Source organism: Ranitomeya imitator, chromosome 8, assembly GCF_032444005.1.
Source record: "Ranitomeya imitator isolate aRanImi1 chromosome 8, aRanImi1.pri, whole genome shotgun sequence".
Taxonomy (NCBI): Eukaryota; Metazoa; Chordata; class Amphibia; order Anura; family Dendrobatidae; genus Ranitomeya; species Ranitomeya imitator.
The window spans coordinates 187,337,970-187,363,887 of NC_091289.1; the positions used below are offsets into that span (position 1 = coordinate 187,337,970).

Here is a 25,918-nt window from a genome sequence, read left to right on the forward strand (position 1 = left end):
ACTGCACCAGCAGAATAGTGAATGCAGCTCTGGAGTATAATACAGGATGTAACTCCAGATCAGTAATGTAATGTATGTACACAGTGACTGCACCAGCAGAATAGTGAGTGCAGCTCTGGAGTATAATACAGGATGTAACTCCAGATCAGTAATGTAATGTATGTACACAGTGACTGCACCAGCAGAATAGTGAGTGCAGCTCTGGCGTATAATCCAGGATGTAACTCATGGTCAGTAATGTAATGTATGTACACCGTGACTGCACCAGCAGAATAGTGAGTGCAGCTCTGGGGTATAATACAGGATGTAACTCCAGATCAGTAATGTAATGTATGTACACAGTGACTGCACCAGCAGAATAGTGAGTGCAGCTCTGGAGTATAATCCAGGATGTAACTCAGGATCAGTACAGGATCAGTAATGTAATGTATGTACACAGTGACTGCACCAGCAGAATAGTGAGTGCAGCTCTGGAGTATAATACAGGATGTAACTCAGGATCAGTAATGTAACATATGTAGACAGTGACTGCACCAGCAGAATAGTGAGTGCAGCTCTGGTGTATAATACAGGATAAGTAATGTAATCTTTGTACACGGTGACGTTTTATGTAAATTTACTAATAAATGTAGAAGTAGAATTGTCCGGAGAAGATAAATCAGACATAAGACAAACAACATAATTCTGTTATATAGAACATACTGAATAAACGATGACTAACGTCAGATCTCAGGCCACAGATTACCACAACATATGGGGACCCATAAAACGCAGATAGTTACGGAGTGGGACACACACTACAGACACTGTACCTGCAGGGTTTGTGGCTTCTAAATACACCGCGCATGTGGAGAGACAACCAAAAGCAATCATTAGGATGGGGGAGAGGCGGCGCCATAATGGGTCTGGACTGGGGGAAGATTCTCAGTGCTGTGTCATTCACATATAGGAACATAAAGACCCTTCTAAGTCAGCGGGGTCCGGGAGACCCCTTCAGTAATCACTAAAGGGGCAATGACAACACATGGGTGAGCGGGGTCCGTACTTGTCCATCTTGTCGGTGTTTTGCCTCCAGTGCGTCATCTCCTTCCTCCACCGCAGGTTTTCCTGGCTGCCAAAAGCGCTTCCAGACGGGCTCCGCTCTGCCAAGAAAAGTGCAGCTTACTCAGCGCTTCTAAGGCACAGGGCACAACATGACACGTAATAAATCTGCAGGGCGCCAACAGCCGGTGATTTACCTCTGCACTTTACACTAAATCAGAGCCGCGGCAGAGGAGAAAAAGCTCCCGCCATCAGCTCATCGAGGGCAAAACAAGTCTCCTACTTATTAACCGAGGAAGGACATTACATGAGTTATGGGGGATCGACACTGAGCGCCTCAAATAAAGTCAATATGAGGAGCTATACCTCCAGGGGGCATGACGGGAGTGACCAGAGAATAGAAAAACACTTTGGAAAAAAAGTTTGGTTAAATTGTCATTAACATTAATAGCTGCTATGATGTCTCCTATACACAGCACACAGACATGATGGATTCCTCCTCTTCTCTCTCTCTAAGTAGTATTTAACCAAAAGCAGCAGCAAGGAAAACATTGTTCAGCAGTACTAAGCTGTGTAACTGTGCATCCAACACTAGTGTGGGAGAAAGCAATGGAAAGCAGCAGGATGGAGGACATTATTCAAAAGTATTGAGCAATGTAAAAATGAATCCAGCACTAGAGCGAGATAAAACACTGGAAAGCAGCAGCATGGAGAACATTGTTCACTAGTACTGAGCAATGTTATAGTGAATCCAGCACTAGGGTGAGATAAAATACTTACAAAAAAGCAGCTGCATGGAAGACATTATACAGCACTAAGAAGCAGTGTAGCTGTGAATTCTGCTCTTGGGTGAGGTCAATAACTTACAAAAAAAACTGCAGCCTGGATGGTTTCATGCACTTTGCTATTTTCTCTTCCTCTACAGTCTGCACTAGGCAGATGTGATCTGATCCCTCAGCGAGTTTGCAGTCACTTTTGCTTTAATCAAAACAGTTTTTTGTATGTAAAAATCTAGATTTTTAGTACCATCTTTTCTTATTTTGTTTGCAGATTTCTCCTACTTTTAATTTATTTTTCTCTGCGCAATATAGAAAAATATTATGGGCACCTGGAAACCATCAACAAGCAGCAGCTGCCAGAGCTATTTAGTACTTCCACTTTATTCTAAATATGTTTGGCGACAAAGTACTTAAAAAAAGTCAAAACTTTGGTGTTCACCCCCCTATTCCGAGCCCCCACTCATCCTGCAGCGTTGGCCTGGGCAGACCTACCAAGCTGACCTCGGCTTCTCCTGACCATCTCCTGCCTGGCCCCGATGCTCCCGAGGATCGCCTCCTCCAGCTTAGCTCTCATGTCTTTCGATTTCTTGAAGGTCAAACTGTTCATTCGTTCAAAAGCCTTCTTGCCCTGAAACGGAAGAAATCAGCGTTTAACCTCACAAGGGTCGGGCGATTGCTCATTTTTGCGCTTTTATCTTTTTTCTTCCAAGAGCCAAAACTTGTATTATTTTTCAGACAACACATCCACACAGTGTTGTTGTTTTCCATTACGTTATTGACTTTACCATAGAATGCGCAAAAAACTGGAAATAAAATGTAAAAAGGAGCAAACTGGTGGGAAAAAAATGCAATTCGGCTTTTTTTCCCCCAATGTTCATTGTGCAATAAAAAAATAAAAATGATCTGGCAGCAAGATTATCCATGACGATTATGGCGATACCAAACATGATATATATAGACTTCTCTTCCTCCATGGAGGAAAACAAACTGCCGATAATACTGGGGGAAGAGGAAAGTGCAGAGGCTATAGGAGCGGAATATGTCAGAGCCTGCCACAGACTAAGAGGAGACCGATATGTCATTGACTTCTATACCCCACCTTGGACACGTCCCCATCCTCTACAAGGAGCCCAATATATCCTGGTCCTCTATATGCCTCCCTACACCCGTCCCTCTATTTTTAACATTTGCTTTGGCAATGCTAACATGTACTTTGTCCTGCCAATAAAGCTCATTTGAATTGGAAAGAAAGAGAGCGAGAGGGAGAAAGAGCGAGAGGGAGAAGGAGCGAGAGGGAGAAGGAGCGAGAGGGAGAAGGAGCGAGAGGGAGAAGGAGCGAGAGGGAGAAGGAGCGAGAGGGAGAAGGAGCGAGAGGGAGAAGGAGCGAGAGGGAGAAGGAGCGAGAGGGAGAAAGAGCGAGAGGGAGAAAGAGCGAGAGGGAGAAAGAGCGAGAGGGAGAAGGAGCGAGAGGGAGAAGGAGCGAGAGGGAGAAGGAGCGAGAGGGAGAAGGAGCGAGAGGGAGAAGGAGCGAGAGGGAGAAAGAGCGAGAGGGAGAAAGAGCGAGAGGGAGAAGGAGCGAGAGGGAGAAAGAGCGAGAGGGAGAAAGAGCGAGAGGGAGAAAGAGCGAGAGGGAGAAAGAGCGAGAGGGAGAAAGAGCAGTCTGACACTGTCTGTTCTGTAGAGATCACTTTTCAGCAGTCTCATTACCATCACAGGCACAGACAGGTAACAACTAAACAAAGACAGGATAGGATCCACCATTCACAACAGCACACTCCCCCTCCTCCCCCTTTTCTGCACAATGACCTCTGCCCAGGTCACGGAGCATGCCCACAACACCACATTAGAGGTCAATGAACTGCAATCTATTACTTCCTACATTATGCGGCTGTTTTAAAGCAAAATTTCTGACTCCTGTTAAACAGGTCGTCCACCTTTAGTGCATAGCTTTCTTTCTCCCTGAATGAATGATGCATTTGAGCCTAAAAATTTTTGCAATGGGGTTTTTTTTTTAAAAAAAAAAAAAAAGCATTTTGCACTGTTTGGCCTCTACAAGCTCTTTGTTTCCTGCACAGTCATCTTTGATGTAGTCTGTGGCCATAAATCAGCTGAAAGGAGCTCAGAAAAAGAAGATATAAGAGATACAAACTCTCATCGGATGGATTCTCATTTAACTCTTTCTGTAACCAGCAAAATACAACATAGCACAGAGGCTGTGAAAGGCAAACTGTGCAAAAAAATTTTTAAAGACACCCAATCGGAATTTTTTTTTTTTTTAGCCCAAAATAAATTAGTTAAATTAAAAAAAAAATTGTCCCCAAAAAGGCGGACAATCCCTCTGACAGCATATCAGGCAAGATGGCCCATGTATCGACTCACTTTGTACTCAAAGCATGAGACGCAGAGGTAGAGCAGATCGAGCAGGCGGTTCAGCTGCAGGATGGACAGGTCGGTGAACCATTTCTGCAGCACAATCTCATCCGCGTTCTTCAGGACCCAGAGGAGGCAAATTAAGAGACTGCGGCTGGATTCTGCCGAGAAGGACGAGTGCTGCCGAGAGGGCTGAGAACAACAAAAGGGGTTAAAAAAAAAGAATAAAATAATAAAACTAAAATGAAATAATAAGAAGCGCTTACTTGTGAGGTCAGTAAAAAGCTGCTGGGTCTGGTCAGCTGCGGGACGGAGGTCCCAGCGATGGCCATGGCCACGGTCTGACTGATCATGCTCCCGCCGTCGCCCTCGTGCTCCTCTCCTGCCCCGCAGTTGGGTCTTCCTCGCTGGTTGTGAGATTCTGTCATCATAGAAGTTCATATTAAAGTCACCTCTGGTGAAGCCCCCAATCCTCAGCGGGGGTCGCTCTGTGATCCCTGCCAAGCTCTGCAGTTATTCCCGCAGCTGTGATATGTTATATATCTATGTGACCGCTGCAGGCAATCCCTGGCTTCAGTGATGAAGCTGCTGCAATAGTTCTGAGGTCAATGATTGGCTGCAGCATGGACATGGATTCATGGCACACCACTGCGGCAGAAAATGCAACCAGGACTGTCAGGAACAACCTGAGCACCAGTACAGTGATATTTATTAGCTTTCTCTCATACAGATTTATACAACCACCACTAGGGGGAGCTCACTACAAAGATTTATACAGTCATCACTAGGGGGAGCTCACTACATACAGATTTATACAACCACCACTAGGGGGAGCTCACTACACACAGATTTATACAGTCACCACTAGAGGGAGCTCACTAAATACCGATTTATACAGCCACCACTAGGGGTGTCAAGGTAAAAATATATATCTTTATACTCTTTTGTACTTTATGTATTCTTATGCTGTGAAACAATAAGTTTTTCCCTTCATACTTGCTAATGCATATGTAATTGTATTTAAGATGGCTGCCAGTATTCACTTTTGCCTTAGTTTTTGTTCTTGCCAAGAATCTACTTTCGTTTCTGAAGCTAAAGTATCGTTTCTGGAGAAATGGAAACTTAAAGTGACGTGGACAAAGGAAGATTCATCAGATGACGTCAGACCAACCAGGACTGAATACTAGATACATTGCTTAAACCCCGCCCTCTGCACACCTTCCCCTAATAGATCATATAATGTTGTGTATCAGGAAATAAAGTTCAGTTGTCGTTGCTGTGACGTTACACACGAGCATGCAATGAGTTTGAACCAGCATTGTGTCTGACTCATCCTTCACTCCGGTACCAACATGCTCTTAATCTAATTTGGAATGACTGGTGGATGAAGGGTATTGTCGTGACGACCCCGACAATTTGGCGCCCAACGTGGGGCGTGGCCGGCGATCCGAGACCCCCTGGACCCATGCCTGGACGTCCGTGGACGACACCCGTAGTGGCTGACCTCGAGGACTGATCACCCTCCAAACACGGTAAGTGGAGATCACATACTATATATGTGTCACACTTGCTAGTGTTTCAGCCATTATTGGTTAGTCTGTGGTCTCCTTGGGTCTGGGGAGTGACCGGTCGAGTGGTGAGACCGAGCGCGATCCCGTGCCACGCTTCGAACCAGCAACTGAGAGACGTCGCACTCTGCGCGTCCTTGTGTACACCACACCTCCTCCACCGGTCATTGTACTCCATTCAACCACCCTACCCGTGACTGTTGTCTAGTAGTGATAGAGTGAAAGATTGAAGAAGTTGTGGATTGGGGGCGGCTGAGAGAAAGGGATAGGAGACGCAGCCTCTGTGATATTGCACGCATTGGTAATTAAGACATCCCAAGAGGGGGACCACCAGAATCACTTACTTGCACACATTGGTAATTAAGACGTCCCAAGAGGGGGACCACCAGAATCACTTACTTGCACACATTGGTAATTAAGACGTCCCAAAGGGGGGACCACCAGAATCACTTGGTAATTAAGACGTCCCAAAGGGGGGACCACCAGAATCACTTGGTAATTAAGACGTCCCAAGGGGGGACCACCAGAATCACTTGGTAATTAAGACGTCCCAAAGGGGGACCACCAGAATCTCAGTGAATGGCTCTCACTAGGAGACCGCCTCCCAACGTTTAGAATATCGTGACAGGACAGACTGTAATCACTGGTGTTCAGGTTAGGGACAGGATATCGAGTGTGAGGCTCTTTATTCATAGCACGTCGAACGTGAGGCTCCGTGCTAAGGACCCAGTGTTTTTGTCGCTGTCAGCGGCCTGCTGCAGAAGGGCGTAGTATTCTGTGAGTCATGTTGCGTCTCTTAAAGCAGAAGAAGTCCGTGCCACACAAGTTAGATGAGGATGCTGTGGAAGTCAAGACAATAGTAGAGTCACGGGAGGGCAAGAAGGCAGTCAAGAATGTCGAGAGGGTGTACAAGCATGTAGGATTGCCCTCGACAGGGAGATTGCAGCCGTCTACATGGCACCATCTCATAGAGAACAAAAAGGTTGATGGAGAGGAAAGATGAAAGGATGCAGAGCCCGTGTTTGGTTATAAAATATCTCAATCATTGGTTTTTCTAAGGTGTTTTGGTATATGAATTGTGTGAAGGTTTTGTAGAAATTAATTGAGTCTGAGAATTGCTGTATTCCGCTACTCTGTGTGGTTTTCCGAGACACCCGATGGGAGGGGGGAGTCAAATAGCTGCGTTGTTGTTTTTCTTCTTTTGTGTTGAGGAATGCTGTAAATTCTTATCTCTGTGTTTATAGCCTATGGGAGGGGTGAACCCCTGCGCGAATTGTTTTTTTTTTATTTTTCCTCTTTGTGCTGCGGGCCAGAGAAAGGGGGGCCAAAGTTTTCAGAAGAACTTAACCTATTCTGTATCAGCAGCTGCAGCGATCTTTACTCGCTCTCTAGTCCCCCTCCCCCCCCCCCCCCCCCGCCCCCGCCACAGCTGCAAGGACACAGCTCGCAGCTCCATTCCTTATCAGTGGCCCGGGCTTCAGCTCCAGCCCCCCTCCCTTACACAAATCCAGTCTTACGTTCCAATATCCATTTTAACCCTGTGTCTGGAAATCTCCCTCGCCATGTTAATTCTCAGACCAAGACAAGACAGATGGATTTGTAAATATTGCGGTCAGACAAACCCAGACTGGAGAAATACTTGTATAATCTGTGCTGCAACCCAACCTAAGTGAATTACACTGATTCCTGTCCAGATAAGATCACATGTAGTGATATAAGAAGCTGACACAGGATTGTGGGTAGTGGGGACATTAACTTTTGGGAGTAAGCCGACAGTAATCCTTTTGGGAAGGAGCTGTAGACCAGCATGTCATGTCACCCCCAACCGGTCATCTAGTCACCCCCAACCACCAGAGAACCAACCACATCAGGTAGTGTAAGACAGATACAGGAGTATTATCCCTGGAAGCCCTCTGACTAGCTAGCTACGCTAAAATAATTGTCTGACCCTGAGAACAAACCTTTCCCATTATACAAAGACAATATGATGGACGTATAAGTGCACTTGAGCAGACCTAGAGAGTTGGTGAGCCAAGATGATAGTGAGATGGTATTTATGTTATATAACCCCTATGTAGATGAATATAATGAGATCTGTATCTTACACGCCCTTTCCCGATCAGTTTGAAAAAAAAAAAAAATAGGGGGGGATAGTGTCTCTAACCCTGGCAGTTAGAATATCCTTATGTCACGCTGCTTCAGTATGTGGGTAATTTTTTGTTTTTTTTTTCTTGTGTGCACAGACAGAGCAGGAAGCCATTGTTGCCACTGTTAGTTTTCGCAAGTATCTGGCAGATCTGAACTGTCGGGTTTCGGCCTCGAAACTTCGGTTCTGCCTTGGTCAAGTGATATTTTTGGGTCACTGTCTCCTTCAGGGTGCCAGACACCTCACAGAAGAAAGAAAAATAGCCGTCAGCTACAAAGGATGAGACTGAACTCCAACGTTTCCTTGGACTGTGTACTTATTGTTGTCAGTGAATACCGGACGCACCCCGCATAATGCAATTTCTCTACAAGGCCCTGAAAGACTGTTCAAGATATGGTGATGATTTTGGCAGACTCCACACAGGATACGCTGTTACTACGGAAGACACTGTAGTGCACGGAGCTGCACTCACTCCCTCCCACCCTGTCAGGACAAGAAGCAGAATTTCAGGATCTGTCTACTGCATGTGTTCTGGCCAAAGACAGGCGGGCTAATATATACACGGACTAACAGTATGCATTTGGTATTGCTCTTGATTTCGGAGCCCTATGGGCTAATCGAGGATTTGTTACTACTGCCGGGACTCAGTGAAGAGTGTTGAAGCTGTTAAAGCCCTCATGGACTCAATCGAATTACCTACCCAGGTGGCCATTATCAAAGTTAAGGAGCATGGTACTATGGAACAGGCCACAGACTGGTGGTAACGCCTCTGAAGATATGCAAGCAAAAGCTGCTGCTCTCCTACCCGTTGAACAGACCATACCAGCTATAGTGACCACACGCTCTCAGCGTAAACAGTTACAAGAAACACTGATTCTACAGGAACCTGATGATCTATGCCAGACTGAGGTTTTCTGCCGGACCCCGCGAGACCGCTTAATGACGATGCAGAGAATGTCTCCAAAGGAAGAAGTGAAGCAGTGGAAAGCTGATGGAGCACGTATGGACAATGGTCGCTGAAAAAAGGACCAACTTGTGTGTCTCCCTAAGCGGATGTACCCTGCTAATGCCACGTGGGCGCATGGGCCCACACATCGAGGTATCTGTCAGACCTGCAATTCCGGTCAACTTCAACGTGTAACCCCGAAGCACCTTGCTAAGCCCGACTATCCTTTCCAAAAGCTCCAGGTGGACCTCATCACGTTGCCTAAGTCTGGAAGGTATGAATATTGTCTGGTGGTTGTCGATATGTTCTCCAGTTGGCCAGAAGCATTCCCTGTTACCAACATGACTGCAAAGACCACAGCAAAGAAACTGGTGATGGAAGTTATATGCAGATATGGTGTTCCAGAAGTTGCTGAAAGTGACCAAGGCCCGGACTTTTCTTCTCATGTGTATCAGGAGGTTCTGACAATGCTTGGATCCACTGTAGCCCTCCATACTCCATACCATCCACAATCTAGTGGGAAAGTTAAGAGGCTGAACGGCACACTGAAGGGACAATTGACCAAATTGATGCAGGAGACTACGGCTCCATGGCCAGGGCTCTTACATATTCATACTACCTCTATTTCAAAACATAGCCTGTCCCCATAGGAGATATTGTTTGGTGCTAGGTTCTCAGTTGCAAATTTTCAGTCTCAGTAGTTATAGAGGAAACTGACCATGCTGTTCAATATGTTATTCAGTTTAGTAAAAACAGGATTTTTGGTTGCTTACCGTAAAATCTGTTTCTTGAAGCCTCCATTGGGGGACACAGGAACCATGGGTGTATGCTGCTGCCACTAGGAGGCTGACACTATGCAAATAAAAAAGTTAGCTCCTCCTCTGCAGTGTACACCCCACCGACTGGCATTATACTCTTCAGTTAGTGAGAAAGCAGTAGGAGATAATGAAACAAGGTTGGAAAACCATAACCACAAACTTGAGAACTGTAACGTGAGAACAGTCATAGAACAGATAACAACAGAAAACATTGGGAGGGAGCTGTGTCCCCCAATGGAGGCTTCAAGAAACAGATTTTACAGTAAGCAACCAAAAATCCTGTTTTCTTTATCGCCTCTCATTGGGGGACACAGGAACCATGGGACGTCCCAAAGCAGTCCCAAGGGCGGGAAAAAACAGACTTCCATCAGGTCAGAGGACTCACCACTGCCGCCTGCAGGATCCTTCTGCCTAGGCTGGCGTCCGCCGATGCATAGGTATGGACCTTGTAAAATTTGGCGAACGTGTGGATGGAAGACCAAGTTGCCGCTTTGCAAAGCTGTAGGGCGGAAGCCCTGTGGTGCACCGCCCAGGAGGCGCCGACTGCCCGGGTAGAGTGAGCCTTAATCCCAGGAGGGGGCACTCTGTTCTTGGCCCGGTAAGCCTCCAAAATTGCCATTCTGATCCATCGAGCAATAGTCGCTTTAGAAGCCGACTGGCCTCTGCGCGTGCCATCAGGAATGACGAAAAACTAATCCGTCTTCCGGAAAGAGGATGTTCTATCCAGATAAATCCTCACTGCCCTGACGAGGTCCAGCTTGTTCAACGATCGCTCCAGAGGATGAGTCGGAGCTGGACAAAAGGAAGGTAGAACGATGTCCTCGTTGAGGTGGAAGGTGGAAACCACCTTAGGAAGAAAAGAAGGTGGGGGTCGGAAAACCACCTTGTCCTGGTGAATGACCAAAAACGGAGGGCGGCAAGACAGTGCCGCCAGCTCGGAAACGCGGCGAATGGACGTGATGGCCACCAGAAAGGCCACCTTCCAAGATAACACTGATAGACGAATCTCCCTAAGAGGCTCAAAGGGAGAAACCTTCAAAACGTCCAGTACTAGGTTTAGGCCCCATGCCTCCACAGGGGCCCTGTACGGCGGGACGGCGTGGGCTACCCCCTGAAAGAAGGTCTTAACCTGTGGCCGAGAGGCCAAGGACTTCTGAAAGAGGATGGAAAGCGCAGAGACCTGGCCCTTCAGGGAACTAAGAGCCAGGCCCGAATCCAGCCCTGCCTGAAGGAAGGCCAAAAGAGAAGGCAAGGAAAAAAACATAGGCGGAACGCGGTTGGACTCACACCAACGGAAGTAGGCCTTCCAGGTGCGGTAGTAGATCCTGGAAGACGAAGGCTTCCGAGCCTGAATCATGGTGTGAATCACCCGGTCCGAAAGGCCGGACGCTCTTAGAACCGCGGTCTCAACAGCCACGCCGTTAAACTGAGCGACCGAGAATTCGGGTGGCAGATCGGACCCTGGGACAGCAGATCGGGCCTGTCTGGAAGGCTCCAGGGAGCGTCCGCGAGAAGGTTGACGAGCTCCGCGAACCAAGCTCTCCTGGGCCAATCCGGGGCGATCAGGATGACCGGCACCCCTTCCGCTTTGATCTTCTTCAACAGCTTGGGCAGTAATGGAAGAGGTGGGAACAGGTAGGGCAGCTCGAACTGTGACCAAGGAATGGCCAGAGCATCGACGCCCACTGCGAGAGGATCGCGTGACCTGGAGACGAATTGCGGAACCTTCCTGTTGATTCGAGACGCCGTGAGATCCACGTCCGGAGTTCCCCATCGAAGACAAATCTGATGGAAGACCTCCGGATGCAGGGACCATTCCCCTGCCGCGAGACCCTCGCGGCTGAGGAAGTCGGCTGCCCAGTTTTCCACGCCGGGGATATGCACCGCGGATATCACCGGAACCGTTGCCTCTGCCCAAAGGAGGATCTTGGATACCTCGGCAAGGGCCAGGGAGCTCCGAGTCCCCCCCTGATGGTTGACATATGCCACAGCCGTGGCGTTGTCCGTCTGGATCCGGACTGGAAGGCCCCTGAGGATCCTTTCCCAATGACGGAGGGACAGAAAGATGGCCCGAATTTCGAGGACGTTGATCGGCAGAGCAGACTCCTGCGGCGACCCACGGCCCCGAACCGTCAGGTGGCGAAAAACCGCACCCCAGCCGATCAAGCTGGCATCCGTTGTCACCACCTGCCAGTGAACCGGAAGGAAGGACCTGCCCTGGGAGATGAGAGGAGACGTCAGCCACCAGTTGAGAGACCGCTTGACCCGAAAGGAGAGTCTGATCGGCCGATCCAGGGAGAAGACCGACCTGTCCCACTGAGACAGAATGGCTTGCTGAAGGGGTCGAGAATGGAATTGGGCGAAGGGAATCGCTTCCAAGGTAGCTACCATCCTCCCCAGAACCTTCATGGCCGATCGGAGGGAGGGAGGCCGAGGACCCTGGAGCAAGAGTATGTCCCGACAAAGGGTGGATCTCTTGTCCTTGGGAAGGAAGACTCTGGACTGACGAGTGTCGAAGAGCATGCCCAGAAAGATGATGCGCTGAGAAGGAATAAGGCAGGACTTCTTCCGGTTGACCAGCCATCCGAAACGGGAAAAGGTGTCGAGGACAATGGACAAGCTTTCGCGGGCCTGAGCAAAGGACGGAGCCTTGATGAGGATGTCGTCGAGGTATGGAAACAGGACCAAGCCTCTGACTCTCAAAATGGCCATCAGCGCCGCCATGATTTTCGTGAACACCCTTGGCGCGGTTGCGAGACCGAACGGCAGGGCGACGAACTGAAAATGATCTTGTTGCACTGCGAAGCGCAGGAAACGGTGATGTCCGGGAAATATTGGAACATGTAGGTAGGCGTCCTGGATATCTATAGAGCATAGAAATTCCTGAGCCTCCATGGAAGCAATTACTGAACGAAGGGATTCCATCCTGAAGTGTCTCAGGCGGACCCTCCTGTTCAGCAATTTGAGGTCCAGAATGGGACGAACCTTGCCGTCTTTTTTCGGTACCACAAAGAGGTTCGAGTAGAAACCCGTGTACCGTTCCTTTTCTGGGACGGGAACAATTACCCCGGATTTGAGCAGAGAAGCGATGGCTGCGAAGAAGCCCGGAACCAGAGCGGGATCTTTTGGAGGACGAGATTGGAAGAAACGATCTCTGGGTCGGGAGGCGAACTCTATTTTGTATCCCGAGGATACAACTTCCCTGACCCATGCATCCTCTACTGCGGAAATCCAGACGTCCCTGAAATGGAGAAGACGGCCCCCCAACCTGGGAGTTGGGCTGGAGTCTTGCCGAGAGTCATGCGGAAGTGGATCTTCCAGTCCTGGGCCTGGACGATCTACCCTGGGAATAGCGAGGACGCCAGGACGGAGTGGGCCTGAAGGACACCGCCTTCTTCTCTTGACGTGCCTGTGGCCTCTGTTGCTGCTGGGAAAAAGAGTTTGATGCAGCGAAGCGACGAAAAGGCCGAAACGAGCGAAACTGCCGTCTAGGAGGAGGGCGACGAGGCTTAGCCTGGGGGAGAAGGGAACTTGTGCCCCCAGTGGCGTCCTTAATGATCTGGTCCAGCTGAGAACCAAAGAGACGAGAGCCCTGGAAGGGCAGACTAGTGAAAAACCGCAGCGCTGGTAGTGCGCCGCGGAATGGAGCGTACGGCAGCCAAGGGCTGTCTAGAAAGAAGGTGCTGGTCACGGGAAAAGAGCGCTGCGGCCAGAAGGGGCCCCGCGCTGGAGCAGAAAGGCCCTTGTATTATAGGGAAAAATGCTTCACTGATAAAATATCGGCCGCGCCGCAAAGGATACGGGCGATGACCGGGTAAGAGAGGGTCACCGTCTGGGAGCCCTTAACAAGAACCCCCCCCCCCCCCCCCCCCCCCCAATAAGGATCTGGGACGGGATAGGGGAAACACTCACCTAAACGTCCCACGCCGGTACTAACCTTAAAAGGGGGTGAGACGTCCAGGGAGCTGATGGACGTCCTCGTCTCCTCCAACCGACAGGCTCTGGTGGGCGAGTGGGTGGGGGACGGAGCCAGGACCGGACTTCTGAGCACGCTTGTGTGCCAGGATCTTGGTCCTGGAGAGGGATCTATGAGGATACGGGGTGGCAGTACACACCGTACTTATAGTCCGCTTGTGGGAATACAGGTGTGACTGCTCACCCTGTATCCCTTCCGGAAAAACCTGAAAGAAAACGACGCACATTGAGGTAGATAAGGGTCTATTGAAAGACCCGTGTCCACCTCCTACTGACACCAAGCTAAACTGAAGAGTATAATGCCAGTCGGTGGGGTGTACACTGCAGAGGAGGAGCTAACTTTTTTATTTGCATAGTGTCAGCCTCCTAGTGGCAGCAGCATACACCCATGGTTCCTGTGTCCCCCAATGAGAGGCGATAAAGAAAAAAAAATGTTGCTAACACCCATGTTTTAGTTTCTTTTTCCCTTCCAGATTCAGCAGAAACCGATACTTGTCATAATTTGAAGTCTGGTGGTCTTATGGTCGTGAAAAGCTATGTCAGTAAAACTTGAAGGAAAGAGCACCTGGATCTACGCTTCACACTGCAAAAGAGACCGAACCAGCGCTTACTCACAGTGATGATCGAAGGAAAATGTTGCTGTTGTTTTTGGTCCAGAGGCTGGGGGCCATCCTCGCCCCTACCTTCCCGGCCCCTATTGTAAATAAGAATTCCGGTGCCACTATTCTCTGGGTAAACCTAACGGCCCCGGTAAATATCTGGTGATTTGATTTCTGCGATGTAGTCAAGTGCCCCGAGACTCAGCGGGTGATAGAGGGAATTATCCAGTATTATATATGTGTTACCAGAGATAACAATTGTGCTGGGAAGATATTTTCATAATGTGTTTAATAGTGGATACTATGGGAATTTAGGCCATATACAGCTCCAGGATATTAGCTTCAGACCAACCAAGGCCCCCGTTACCAGTACAGCTAAAACAGGCCCAGGTGAACGTTTGCAAAATATAGTTAACGAAGCAATCCCCATTCCAGGCCTCAGTTGGCAAGAAGTTTTCTCCATAGAAACACAAACAGCCCCAAGGAAAAATGTATGGTTAGAATGGGTAAGATACAATGTACGAGTCCAGAATATCTCTGTAGGACGTATTGCTTGTGCTGCAGCGAATACACATCTATACACACATGCATTGTTTTTTCCTGATGACAATACCACTGCCTGTGTTATGAATCTGTTGAACGGTCTAAAGCCCACTGATTGCTCAGATTATGTTCCACTAATTCATGAAGAACCCACACTAATGGTCCCAGGAGGGATAACCGTATTAGCTGATAATTATACCTGCTATAATTCCCACGACACTACAGGTACACCAGTAGGGGTCTTCGAGACAGGTTTCTGCAAAGGAAACAGTTCCCTGGATACTGACTTGCTAGCTAATCATACACAGTATATGTACAACATTTATTGGTTATGTGGAGATGGTAAGCTCCGTCCTAGGTTGCCTAATACCTGGACAGGTCAATGCACCCTTGTTAAACTAGCTGTGCAGTTCAAGATTTTACCTTGGGATCCGGAGATACCTGATGAATATACCAGAAAGAGGAGAAGTCTCGATCAGCTCCATATGAGTTATGAAGAAGATCCATTAGTATATGTCGATGGCATTGGAGTGCCAAGGGGGGTGCCTGACCAATTTAAAGCCCAGAACTAGATCTATGCTAGCTTTACTTCTAGAATCCCACAGGTGCAGATTAATAAAAATGTTGATTGGATCAATTACATATATTACAGTGAACAAAGGTTTGTCAATTTTATCTGTGATGTTTTCCAAGGTATAGTTGAGGAATTGGGCCCTAACACTAGAATGACCCTCCAAAACCGACTAGCCCTTGATATGATCTTAGCTGAGAAAGGAGGAGTCTGTGGGATGGTGGGAGAGGAGTGTTGTACCTATATCCCTCAGAACTCTGGGGTAAATGGAAAGACCATGATAGCCCTTAAAAAGATAAACGGGTTGGCAGCAGAATTAAAATCTAATGCTGGAGTAGACACATCTTTCTTTTCCGGTTGGTTGGGTGGGCTAAAAGGATTCCTTCAACAAGCTTGTCTAGTACTGATTGCCCTTCTTGTAGTTGGATCGATAATCCTCTGTTGTGTTATTCCCCTGTATAAAAAGGTTATCACTAAGGCAACTCCGACTGGCACCTTCCTCAACCAAGAAGTAGACTCACTAGAGTACGATGGCACTGATCCAGGGGAGATCCCCAAGTACGTCCCCCTCAAGAAATTAGACAAAACCCCTTACTCTCAGATGATGCTAAGAGATTTAGTTTAGGGACAGCGGGAGAACTCCATGTGAAGCTAGTGAAGGGTTCAGCTGCCTGGAGGCCTCTCACAAGGGGAGAGCTTCTGAGGTGTCTGGATGAAGAAATCCACCTCCCCTTTCCCCATCACATGGACAGTCTCGAAGGAACTTTCTTTTTAGGGAAAAACTTAGTGTTTAGGGGGGATTGTCAAGGTAAAAATATATATCTTTATACTCTTTTGTACTTTATGTATTCTTATGCTGTGAAACAATAAGTTTTTCCCTTCATACTTGCTAATGCATATGTAATTGTATTTAAGATGGCTGCCAGTATTCACTTTTGCCTTAGTTTTTGTTCTTGCCAAGAATCTACTTTCGTTTCTGAAGCTAAAGTATCATTTCTGGAGAAATGGAAACTTAAAGTGACGTGGACAAAGGAAGATTCATCAGATGACGTCAGACCAACCAGAAGGACTGAATACTAGATACATTGCTTAAACCCCGCCTAACCCCGCCCTCTGCACACCTTCCCCCAATAGATCATATAATGTTGTGTATCAGGAAATAAAGTTCAGTTGTCGTTGCTGTGACGTTACACACGAGCATGCAATGAGTTTGAACCAGCATTGTGTCTGACTCATCCTTCACTCCGGTACCAACATGCTCTTAATCTAATTTGGAATGACTGGTGGATGAAGGGTATTGTCGTGACGACCCCGACAGGGGGAGCTCACTACATGCAGATATATACAACCATCAGTAGGGGGAGCTCATTACATACAGATTTATACAACCATCACTAGGGGAGAGCTCAATACAGATTTATACAGTCACTAGATGGTGGCCCAATTCTAACACATCGGGTATTCTAGAATATATATTTATGTATGTATATAGCAGCCACATAGTATATAGCACAGACTACATAGTATATAGGAGCCATGTAGTATATAGCAGACAAATACTACGTGGCATGTGCTATATACTATGTGGCTGCTATATACATACATATTGTAGAATACCCAATGCGTTAATACAGGCCACACGATATATAACAGTGGCCACGCAGTAAATAACACAGCCACGTACTATATAACACAGCCACGTACTATATAACACAGCCCACGCAGTATATAGCAGCCACGCAGTATATAACACAGGCCACGCAGTATATAACACTGGCCATGTAATATATAGCATAGCCCACGCAGTATATAGCAGCCACGTAGTATATAACACAGCCCACGCAGTATATAGCAGCCACGTAGTATATAACACAGCCCACGCAGTATATAGCAGCCACTTAGTATATAACACAGCCCACGCAGTATATAGCAGCCACGTAGTATATAACACAGCCCACGCAGTATATAGCAGCCACGTAGTATATAACACAGCCCACGCAGTATATAGCAGCCACGTAGGATATAACACAGCCCACGCAGTATATAGCAGCCACGTAGTATATAACACTGCCCACGCAGTATATAGCAGCCACGCAGTATATAACACAGCCCAAGCAGTATATAGCAGCCACGCAGCATATAGCACAGCCCACGGAGTATGTCACCCAGCCCACATAGTATATAACACGGCCTATGTAGTATATAGCAGCCACGCGGTATCTAACAGCCCACGTAGTATACAGCAGTGTGGGCACCATATCCCTGTTAAAAAAAATAATTAAAATTATACTCACCCCTGGGATCCACCGAAGCTCCGGTGATACGCGTGTGGCTGCCACCATCTTCCGTTCCCAGGATGCATTGCGAGACTGCTAAGTCTTCTGTGTAATTTCGCAATGCATCGCCGGGAACGGAAGATGGCGGATGGCGGCAGGCGCGAGCGGCTCGGCGGACTACGGAGGGTGAGTATAGCTGGCTTTTTGTTTTTTTATTATTTTTAACATTACATTTTTTTTTACTATTGATGCCGCATAGGGGACACACAGGGTTAATAGCAGCGGTAACGTTACCCACGGCATAACACGGTCCGTTACCGTTGGCATTAACACTGTGTGAGCGGTGACCGGAGGGGAGTATGCGGGCGCCGGGCACTGACTGCAGGGAGTAAGGAGCGGCCATTTTCTTCCGGACTGTGCCCGTCGCTGATTGGTCGTGGCTGTTTTGCCGCGACCAATCAGCGACTTGGATTTCCATGACAGACAGAGGCCGCGCCCAATGAATATCCGGGACAGACAGACAGAAAGACGGAAGTGACCCTTAGACAATTATATAGTAGATCACTAGGGGAGCTCACTACATACAGATTTATACAGTCACCACAAGGGGGAGCTCACTACATACAGATTTATACAGCCACCACTAGGGGGAGCTCACTACTTACAGATTTATATAACCATCACTAGGGGGAGCTCACTACATACAGATTTATACAGCCACCACTAGAGGGAGCTCACTACTTACAGATTTATATAACCATCACTAGGGGGAGCTCACTACATACAGATTTATACAGCCACCACTACGGGAGCTCACTACATACAGATTTATACAGTCACCACAGGTGGGAGCTCACTACATACAGATTTATACAGCCACCATAAGGGGGAGCTCACTACATACAGATTTATACAACCATCACTAGGGGGAGCTCACTACTTACAGATTTATACAGACACCACTACGGGAGCTCACTACATACAGATTTATACAACCATCACTAGGGGGAGCTCACTACATACAGATTTATACAGACACCACTAGGGGGAGCTCACTACATACAGATTTATACAGCCACCACTACGGGAGCTCACTACATACAGATTTATACAGTCACCACAAGAGGGAGCTCACTACATACAGATTTATACAGCCACCACTAGGGGGAGCTCACTACATACAGATTTATACAGACACCACTACGGGAGCTCACTACATACAGATTTATACAACCATCACTAGGGGGAGCTCACTGCATACAGATTTATACAGTTGTCACTAGGGGGAGCTCACTACAAATATGTACAACCCTCACTAATATCAATTATAATGATGTATGCAGTTAGCTCCCTCTAGTGGTGGTAATTTTTAATGCAGACTGTATCAGAAAAGCCAAGCTCTGACCATTAATGGGAAGCGACATAATAAGGAATCTTATAGCGTCAATGACCGATGTACGGTACCTGTAAAATCGTACAGCTGAGGGACAGTCTCCATTACGATGCCAATCAGAGGAAGGTAAAGCATGGCCACTCGGGCTTTTACCTCGGGATCAGCATAGCGAGGATCAGAGTCGTGGGTGGATAGCAGATTGTGTACCATATTGATCACCTTCTTATGCAATCCAAATAACCTGAGCGAGGAGTGTTGTAACCGCAGTTAGTGATCAGCGCAGAGCAAACATCACTGTCTACAGAATATTTATGTAACGCCATGTTCTCAGGTAACCCCACAATGTCCAGTGGCCCCGAACCGGCCCATCCGGACACCCGCAGCTGTTCTCTTATATTTACTGTATTCATGAAAAAACCAGCAATAAAACGACGACATTATGCATCAAATATACTGTAAAGCACCATGGCTCCTGGACAGACCCCTTTAAGACTGGTTTAACCCTTTAGGGATGCGGCCAATTTTAGTGTTTTATTTTTTTCCTCCCCTTCTAAGAGCCATTAGTTTTTTATTTTTCCGCCAATGTGGCCATACGACGGCATGTTTTCTTTGGGACAAGATGGATTTTTAGATGACACCGTTCACTTTAAATGAATAATGTACAGGAAACAAGGAAAAAAATTTAAATGGATGTGAAACGGTTAAAAAAAAAAACACGCAATTCTGCTATAATTCTTCGGGTTTCTTTGTACGGTCGTTCATTGTGCAGGAAAAGTGATCTGGTAACGCGATTCTCCAGGTCGGAGCGACATCGGCAACAACAACATTTGGGGTTTTTTTTGTTATTATTTTAAAAGCTTAAAAAAAAAACCCTGACACTTGTAGAAAAAAAATGTTGGTGTGCGTCACCATTTACTGAGAGCACATAATATTATTTTGACTTTGCAGCTTTCAATATGTGTTTTTTTTTTCTACTAATCACTGTATATATAGAAAAGATACTGGAGGCAGTCGGGTCACTGAATTGTGTGGGGTTTTGCTGGAATATCACAGTCATAACATTTATTGCCCGCCCCTCGCGGCCGCTCACCCCTCTGCATCAGGATCCACGATCACTGCAAGTTCAGTTAGCACAAGTCCTGCCAAGTAATGCTGCTGGCGGAACGGCACGGACAGCTCAAACATATTCGCAATCTTTTGGTCTTGGATGTTGGTTGAAAACCCAGAGCTCTAAAAAGACAGATCATTAAATAAATATCAAAATGGGATCACACCGAGAATAACGGCGTACATCATAATCATCAGAGACGGCAAACAAGAGCGTCACCAGACAAGTCCCCGACATAATAACCAGCCCGAACAGAGGGAGTTACATCCTGTATTATACTCCAGAGCTGCACTCACTATTCTGCTGGTGCAGTCACTGTGTACATACATTACATTATTGATCCTGAGTTACATCCTGTATTATACTCCAGAGCTGCACTCACTATTCTGCTGGTGCAGTCACTGTGTACATACATTACTGATCCTAAGTTACATCCTGTATTATACTCCAGAGCTGCACTCACTATTCTGCTGGTGCAGTCACTGTGTACATACATTACATTACTGATCCTGAGTTACATCCTGTATTATACTCCAGAGCTGCACTCACTATTCTGCTGGTGCAGTCACTGTGTACATACATTACATTACTGATCCTGAGATACACCCTGTATTATACCCCAGAGCTCCACTCACTATTCTGCTGGTGCAGTCACTGTGTACATACATTACATTACTGATCCTGAGTTACATCCTGTATTATACCCCAGAGCTGCACTCACTATTCTGCTGGTGCAGTCACTGTGTACATACATTACATTACTGATCCGGAGTTACATCCTGTATTATACCCCAGAGCTGCACTCATTATTCTGCTGGTGCAGTCACTGTGTACATACATTACTGATCCTGAGTTACATCCTGTATTATACTCCAGAGCTGCGCTCACTATTCTGCTGGTGCAGTCACTGTGTACATACATTACATTACTGATCCTGAGTTACATCCTGTATTATACTCCAGAGCTGCACTCACTATTCTGCTGGTGCAGTCACTGTGTACATACATTACATTACTGATCCTGAGTTACATCCTGTATTATACTCCAGAGCTGCACTCACTATTCTGCTGGTGCAGTCACTGTGTACATACATTACATTACTGATCCTGAGATACACCCTGTATTATACCCCAGAGCTGCACTCACTATTCTGCTGGTGCAGTCACTGTGTACATACATTACTGAGTTACATCCTGTATTATACTCCAGAGCTGCACTCACTATTCTGCTGGTGCAGTCACTGTGTACATACATTACATTACTGATCCTGAGATACACCCTGTATTATACCCCAGAGCTGCACTCACTATTCTGCTGGTGCAGTCACTGTGTACATACATTACATTACTGATCCTGAGTTACATCCTGTATTATACCCCAGAGCTGCACTCACTATTCTGCTGGTGCAGTCACTGTGTACATACATTACTGATCCTGAGTTACATCCTGTATTATACTCCAGAGCTGCACTCACTATTCTGCTGGTGCAGTCACTGTGTGCATACATTACATTACTGATCCTGAGTCACACCCTGTATTATACCCCAGAGCTGCACTCACTATTCTGCTGGCGCAGTCACTGTGTACATACAGTGGGGGGCTTTCAGGGATACACTAACTTTTCTTCATGCTATTGCCCCATAATCATTTACGGTCTGTTGCGTCCTCCTTCCCACTGTACGGCCTTCATGGACCCCAGGGGAATCCAAGAACCTTTCCTCATGTTATCACCCTCCTGTATTGCCACTTTTAATCACTGACTATGGTTCTAAAGTGGATCTCAAATTTAGAAAATCTTCTTCTGTGGATTTTGCTGTAGATTTACTCAGATAGCGATAAAAGGAAAAAATAATTCAGACGACTTTACAATGTGTAATTCCATCTCCAGCCTTTAGAAGATGTGCAGACATGCATGAAGAGTTACTTTTCGCCTTTATTATGGGACAGATCCTTTAGATCGCACATCATGGCGTCTGCATCACTGACCTGGGAGGTTGCGGAGGACACGGAGGGTGAAGGAGACGATGGAGGGGTAAGCAGGCTGCAGGGCAGGTTCAGCGTGACGTAGTGCTCGTGGCTGCACACGATGCGCAGGAAGTCCAGCCGCAGCGACACCAGAACGCTCGGGTTGGGGAGAATATGAAGCTTTGATGACACCTGATGGAAATGTCATCAGCACTTGAAGATGTATTTATTTTGTCTTCCCTCTACATGAAGATTAAAGTCACAACCATGGATTTACCTGCTTGAAATAAGCTTTCACCAGGCTGAAGACGAACCCTCGGTCCATGATGGACAGCAGGTCATTCAGGAAGAACGCCAGGCTCACATTCAGTCTTTCTACCATTTCTGTATCCTGAAAACCAGAAGAGAAAAAAATATAAATATAGAAATTATATGTATAAAAATGCAACTATGTATCTAAAGCGATAAAGCCGGACACAGCACGTTGTTACAGAGCGATGTTCCCCAAAATCCGGATCATTAGCTGGTGCAGAAGCAACAACCCCTATCATGGCTCCTACTGACACACAGACGTGGCACGCTGCCGACCTCACCTTCTGGAACCGAGTGACGATATCATTAGCCATGGTGCTAACAAGAGCCGAGATGTCGTCCATGAATCGCTCAGGAAATCGGTGCTTCCGAGGAGAATCCAGCTTGTCTGCAAAGAATAGATGATGCACCATGCTCTTCACCTGTAACACATGGCAAACACAGGAGACCCCTCTATAACACCATCAGGTAGGAGGCAGACATTACTGTGCAAAGCAGACCCTTCACTAAGGGGAAAGGCATGTATACTTTATGTATATTTATAATCTGCAGTCTGTACATACATTACTTATCCTGTATTATACTCCAGAGCTGCACTCACTATTCTGCTGCTGCAGTCACTGTGTACATACATTACATTACTGATCCCGAGTTACATCCTGTATTATACTCCAGAGCTGCACTCACTATTCTGCTGATGCAGTCACTGTGTACATACATTACATTACAGATCCTGAGTTACATCCTGTATTATACCCCAGAGCTGCACTCACTATTCTGCTGCTGCAGTCACTGTCTACATACATTACTGATCCTGAGTTACATCCTGTATTATACTCCAGAGCTGCACTCACTATTCTGCTGGTGCAGTCACTGTGTACATACATTACATTACTGATCCTGAGTTACATCCTGTATTATACTCCAGAGCTGCACTCACTATTCTGCTGGTGCAGTCACTGTGTACATACATTACATTATTGAATGTATGAGACTCCAGTTCAAAACCCTCACAATGACATACAAAGCCATCCACAACCTGTCTCCTCCATACATCTGTGACATGGTCTCCCGGGACCTACCTACACGCGACCTCCGATCCTCCCAAGACCTCCTTCTCTACTCCCCTCTCATCTCTTCTTCCCATAACCGCATCCAAGACTTCTCCCGTGCTTCCCCCATACTCTGGAACTCTCTACCCCAACACATCAGACTTGCGCCTACCATAGAAACCTTCAAAAAGAACCTGAAGACTCATCTCTTCCGACAAGCAGTGATCCTCAACCTACTGAACAGCCGCACAGCCAGCTCTTCCCTCTCCTAGTGTATCCTCACCCACCCCCTGCAGACTGTGAGCCCTCGCGGGCAGGGTCCTCCCTCCTTATGTACTCGTGTGCCTTGTTATCTGCTCATGTTTAATGTATTTGTCTATATTTGCCCCGTATTCACATGTAAAGCGCCATGGAATAAATGGCGCTATAAAAATGTATAATAATAATAATAATAATAATAATAATTGAACCTGATTTCCATACTGTATTATACTCCAGAGCTGCACTCACTATTCTGCTGGTGCAGTCACTGTGTACATACATTACATTACTGATCCTGAGTTATATCCTGTATTATACCCCAGAGCTGCACTCACTATTCTGCTGGTGCAGTCACTGTGTACATACATTACATTATTGAACCTGATTTTCATACTGTATTATACTCCAGAGCTGCACTCACTATTCTGCTGGTGCAGTCACTGTGTATATACATTACATTACTGATCCGGAGTTACATCCTGTATTATACCCCAGAGCTGCACTCACTATTCTGCTGGTGGGGTCACTTGGTACATCTAAACACTGAACAGGTAAGAATGTAGGGAAATACTTAGCCTACAGAAAAGTGATTTCAGCTCTGGAGTATAATACAGGATGTACCTCAGGATCAGTAACTGAGTGAATACATTTACTAAGCTACTAGAAATTGATGACTGAAGTTTTTTTTTACTCACCATCAGCTCAATAAAGAACCAGGCTTGCTGCAACGTGGCCTCCCGCACGGCTCCGCTGCAGACCACCCACTGTAATGCCAGCTCCTCATGGAAAAGCTAATCAAAATAAGGAAGTGAAGGTTACGACAGAGTCTGCAATGTAGCAGAGGAAAAAAGGCACAAAAAAAAAAGGGAGAAAACAAAACAGAAAAAAAAATGACAAGACTGAATGTTGGATGCAAAACTCATCACAGCACAATGCAAGACAATGAGCGCTCAATGTCAGCACCACGACAGGCACAAAATGCACAACGTCTACCGGCACGTCAGCTGCCAAATAACCGCGCTCTCTTATCTCCACCATAACAAAGTCATGGCCAAAAGTGTTGGCACCCTTAAAATTGTTCAATTATGTGAAGTATTTCTCCAAGAAAATTGTTACAATTACACATGTTTTGTTATACACGTTTATTTCTTTTGTATATATTGGAGCAACACAAAAAAAACAAAAAAAAAAGGCAAATTTCAAGCATGTGATGCTCGTTCCAACTCACCTGTGGCAAGTAACAGGTGTGGGAAATATAAAAATCACAGCTGAAACCAGATAAAAAGGGGAGAAGTTGACTTAATTTTTGCATTGTGTGTCTGTGTGCCACACTAAGCATGGAGAACAGAAAGAGGAGAAGAGAACTGTCTGAGGAATTGAGATGCAACATTGTTGAAAAATATCAACAATCTGCATGGAGAACAGAAAGAGGAGAAGAGAACTGTCTGAGGAATTGAGATGCAACATTGTTGAAAAATATCAACAATCTCCAGGTTACAAGTCCGTTTCCAGAGATCTTGATGTTCCTTTGTCCACGATATGCAACATAATCAAGAAGTTTACAACTCATGGCACTGTAGCTAATCTCCCTGGACACTGACGGCAGTGAGAAATTGATGAAAGGTTGTAACACAGGATAGTCTGGATGGCGGATGAGCCCCAATCGAAGTCCAAAGAAATTCAAGCTGTCCCTGCAGGCTAAGGGTGCATCAGTGTCAGTACATACTATTTGTCGATATTTTAATTATATGAAATGCTACGGTAGGAAACCCAGCAGAACTCCACTGCTGATACAGACATAAAAAAGACTGTGGTTTGCAAAAATGTATGTGAGAAAGCCAAAATCCTGCTGGGAAAGCGTCTTGTGGACAGAGGAGACCAAAATAGAGCTTTTTGGTAAAGAACATCATTCTACTGTTTACCGAAAACAGAATGAGACCTACAAAGAAAAGAACACAGTTCCTACAGTCAGGTATGGTGGAGGTTCAAAGAGGTTTTTGGGTTGTTTTGCTGCCTCTAGCACTGGTTGCCCTAACTGTGTGCAAGATATCAAGAAATCTGAAGATTACCAAAGGATTTTGGGTCACAATGTAGTGGCCAGTGTCAGAACGCTGTGCTTGCGTCCTAGGTCATGGGTCTTCCAGCAAGACGATAACCCTAAACATACTTTAAGAAGCTCCCGGAAATGGATGGAA

General features: G+C 46.5%; 1 protein-coding gene across 5 annotated transcripts in view; it reads right to left on the reverse strand.

The window, feature by feature from the left end:
- DOCK7 (dedicator of cytokinesis 7) overlaps positions 1–25,918 on the reverse strand; it is a 131,583-nt gene that overhangs the window by 24,415 nt on the left and 81,250 nt on the right. For all 5 annotated transcript variants that reach the window (XM_069738179.1, XM_069738177.1, XM_069738176.1 and 2 more), the window contains 10 exons: positions 24,419–24,514; positions 22,692–22,832; positions 22,376–22,489; positions 22,120–22,290; positions 20,116–20,255; positions 19,097–19,266; positions 4,457–4,611; positions 4,200–4,382; positions 2,313–2,448; positions 1,046–1,142 (listed from right to left, as the gene is read on the reverse strand). In XM_069738179.1, the coding sequence (XP_069594280.1) occupies positions 1,046–1,142; positions 2,313–2,448; positions 4,200–4,382; positions 4,457–4,611; positions 19,097–19,266; positions 20,116–20,255; positions 22,120–22,290; positions 22,376–22,489; positions 22,692–22,832; positions 24,419–24,514 (1,403 nt within the window). The remainder of the gene's footprint in view (positions 1–1,045; positions 1,143–2,312; positions 2,449–4,199; positions 4,383–4,456; positions 4,612–19,096; positions 19,267–20,115; positions 20,256–22,119; positions 22,291–22,375; positions 22,490–22,691; positions 22,833–24,418; positions 24,515–25,918) is intronic.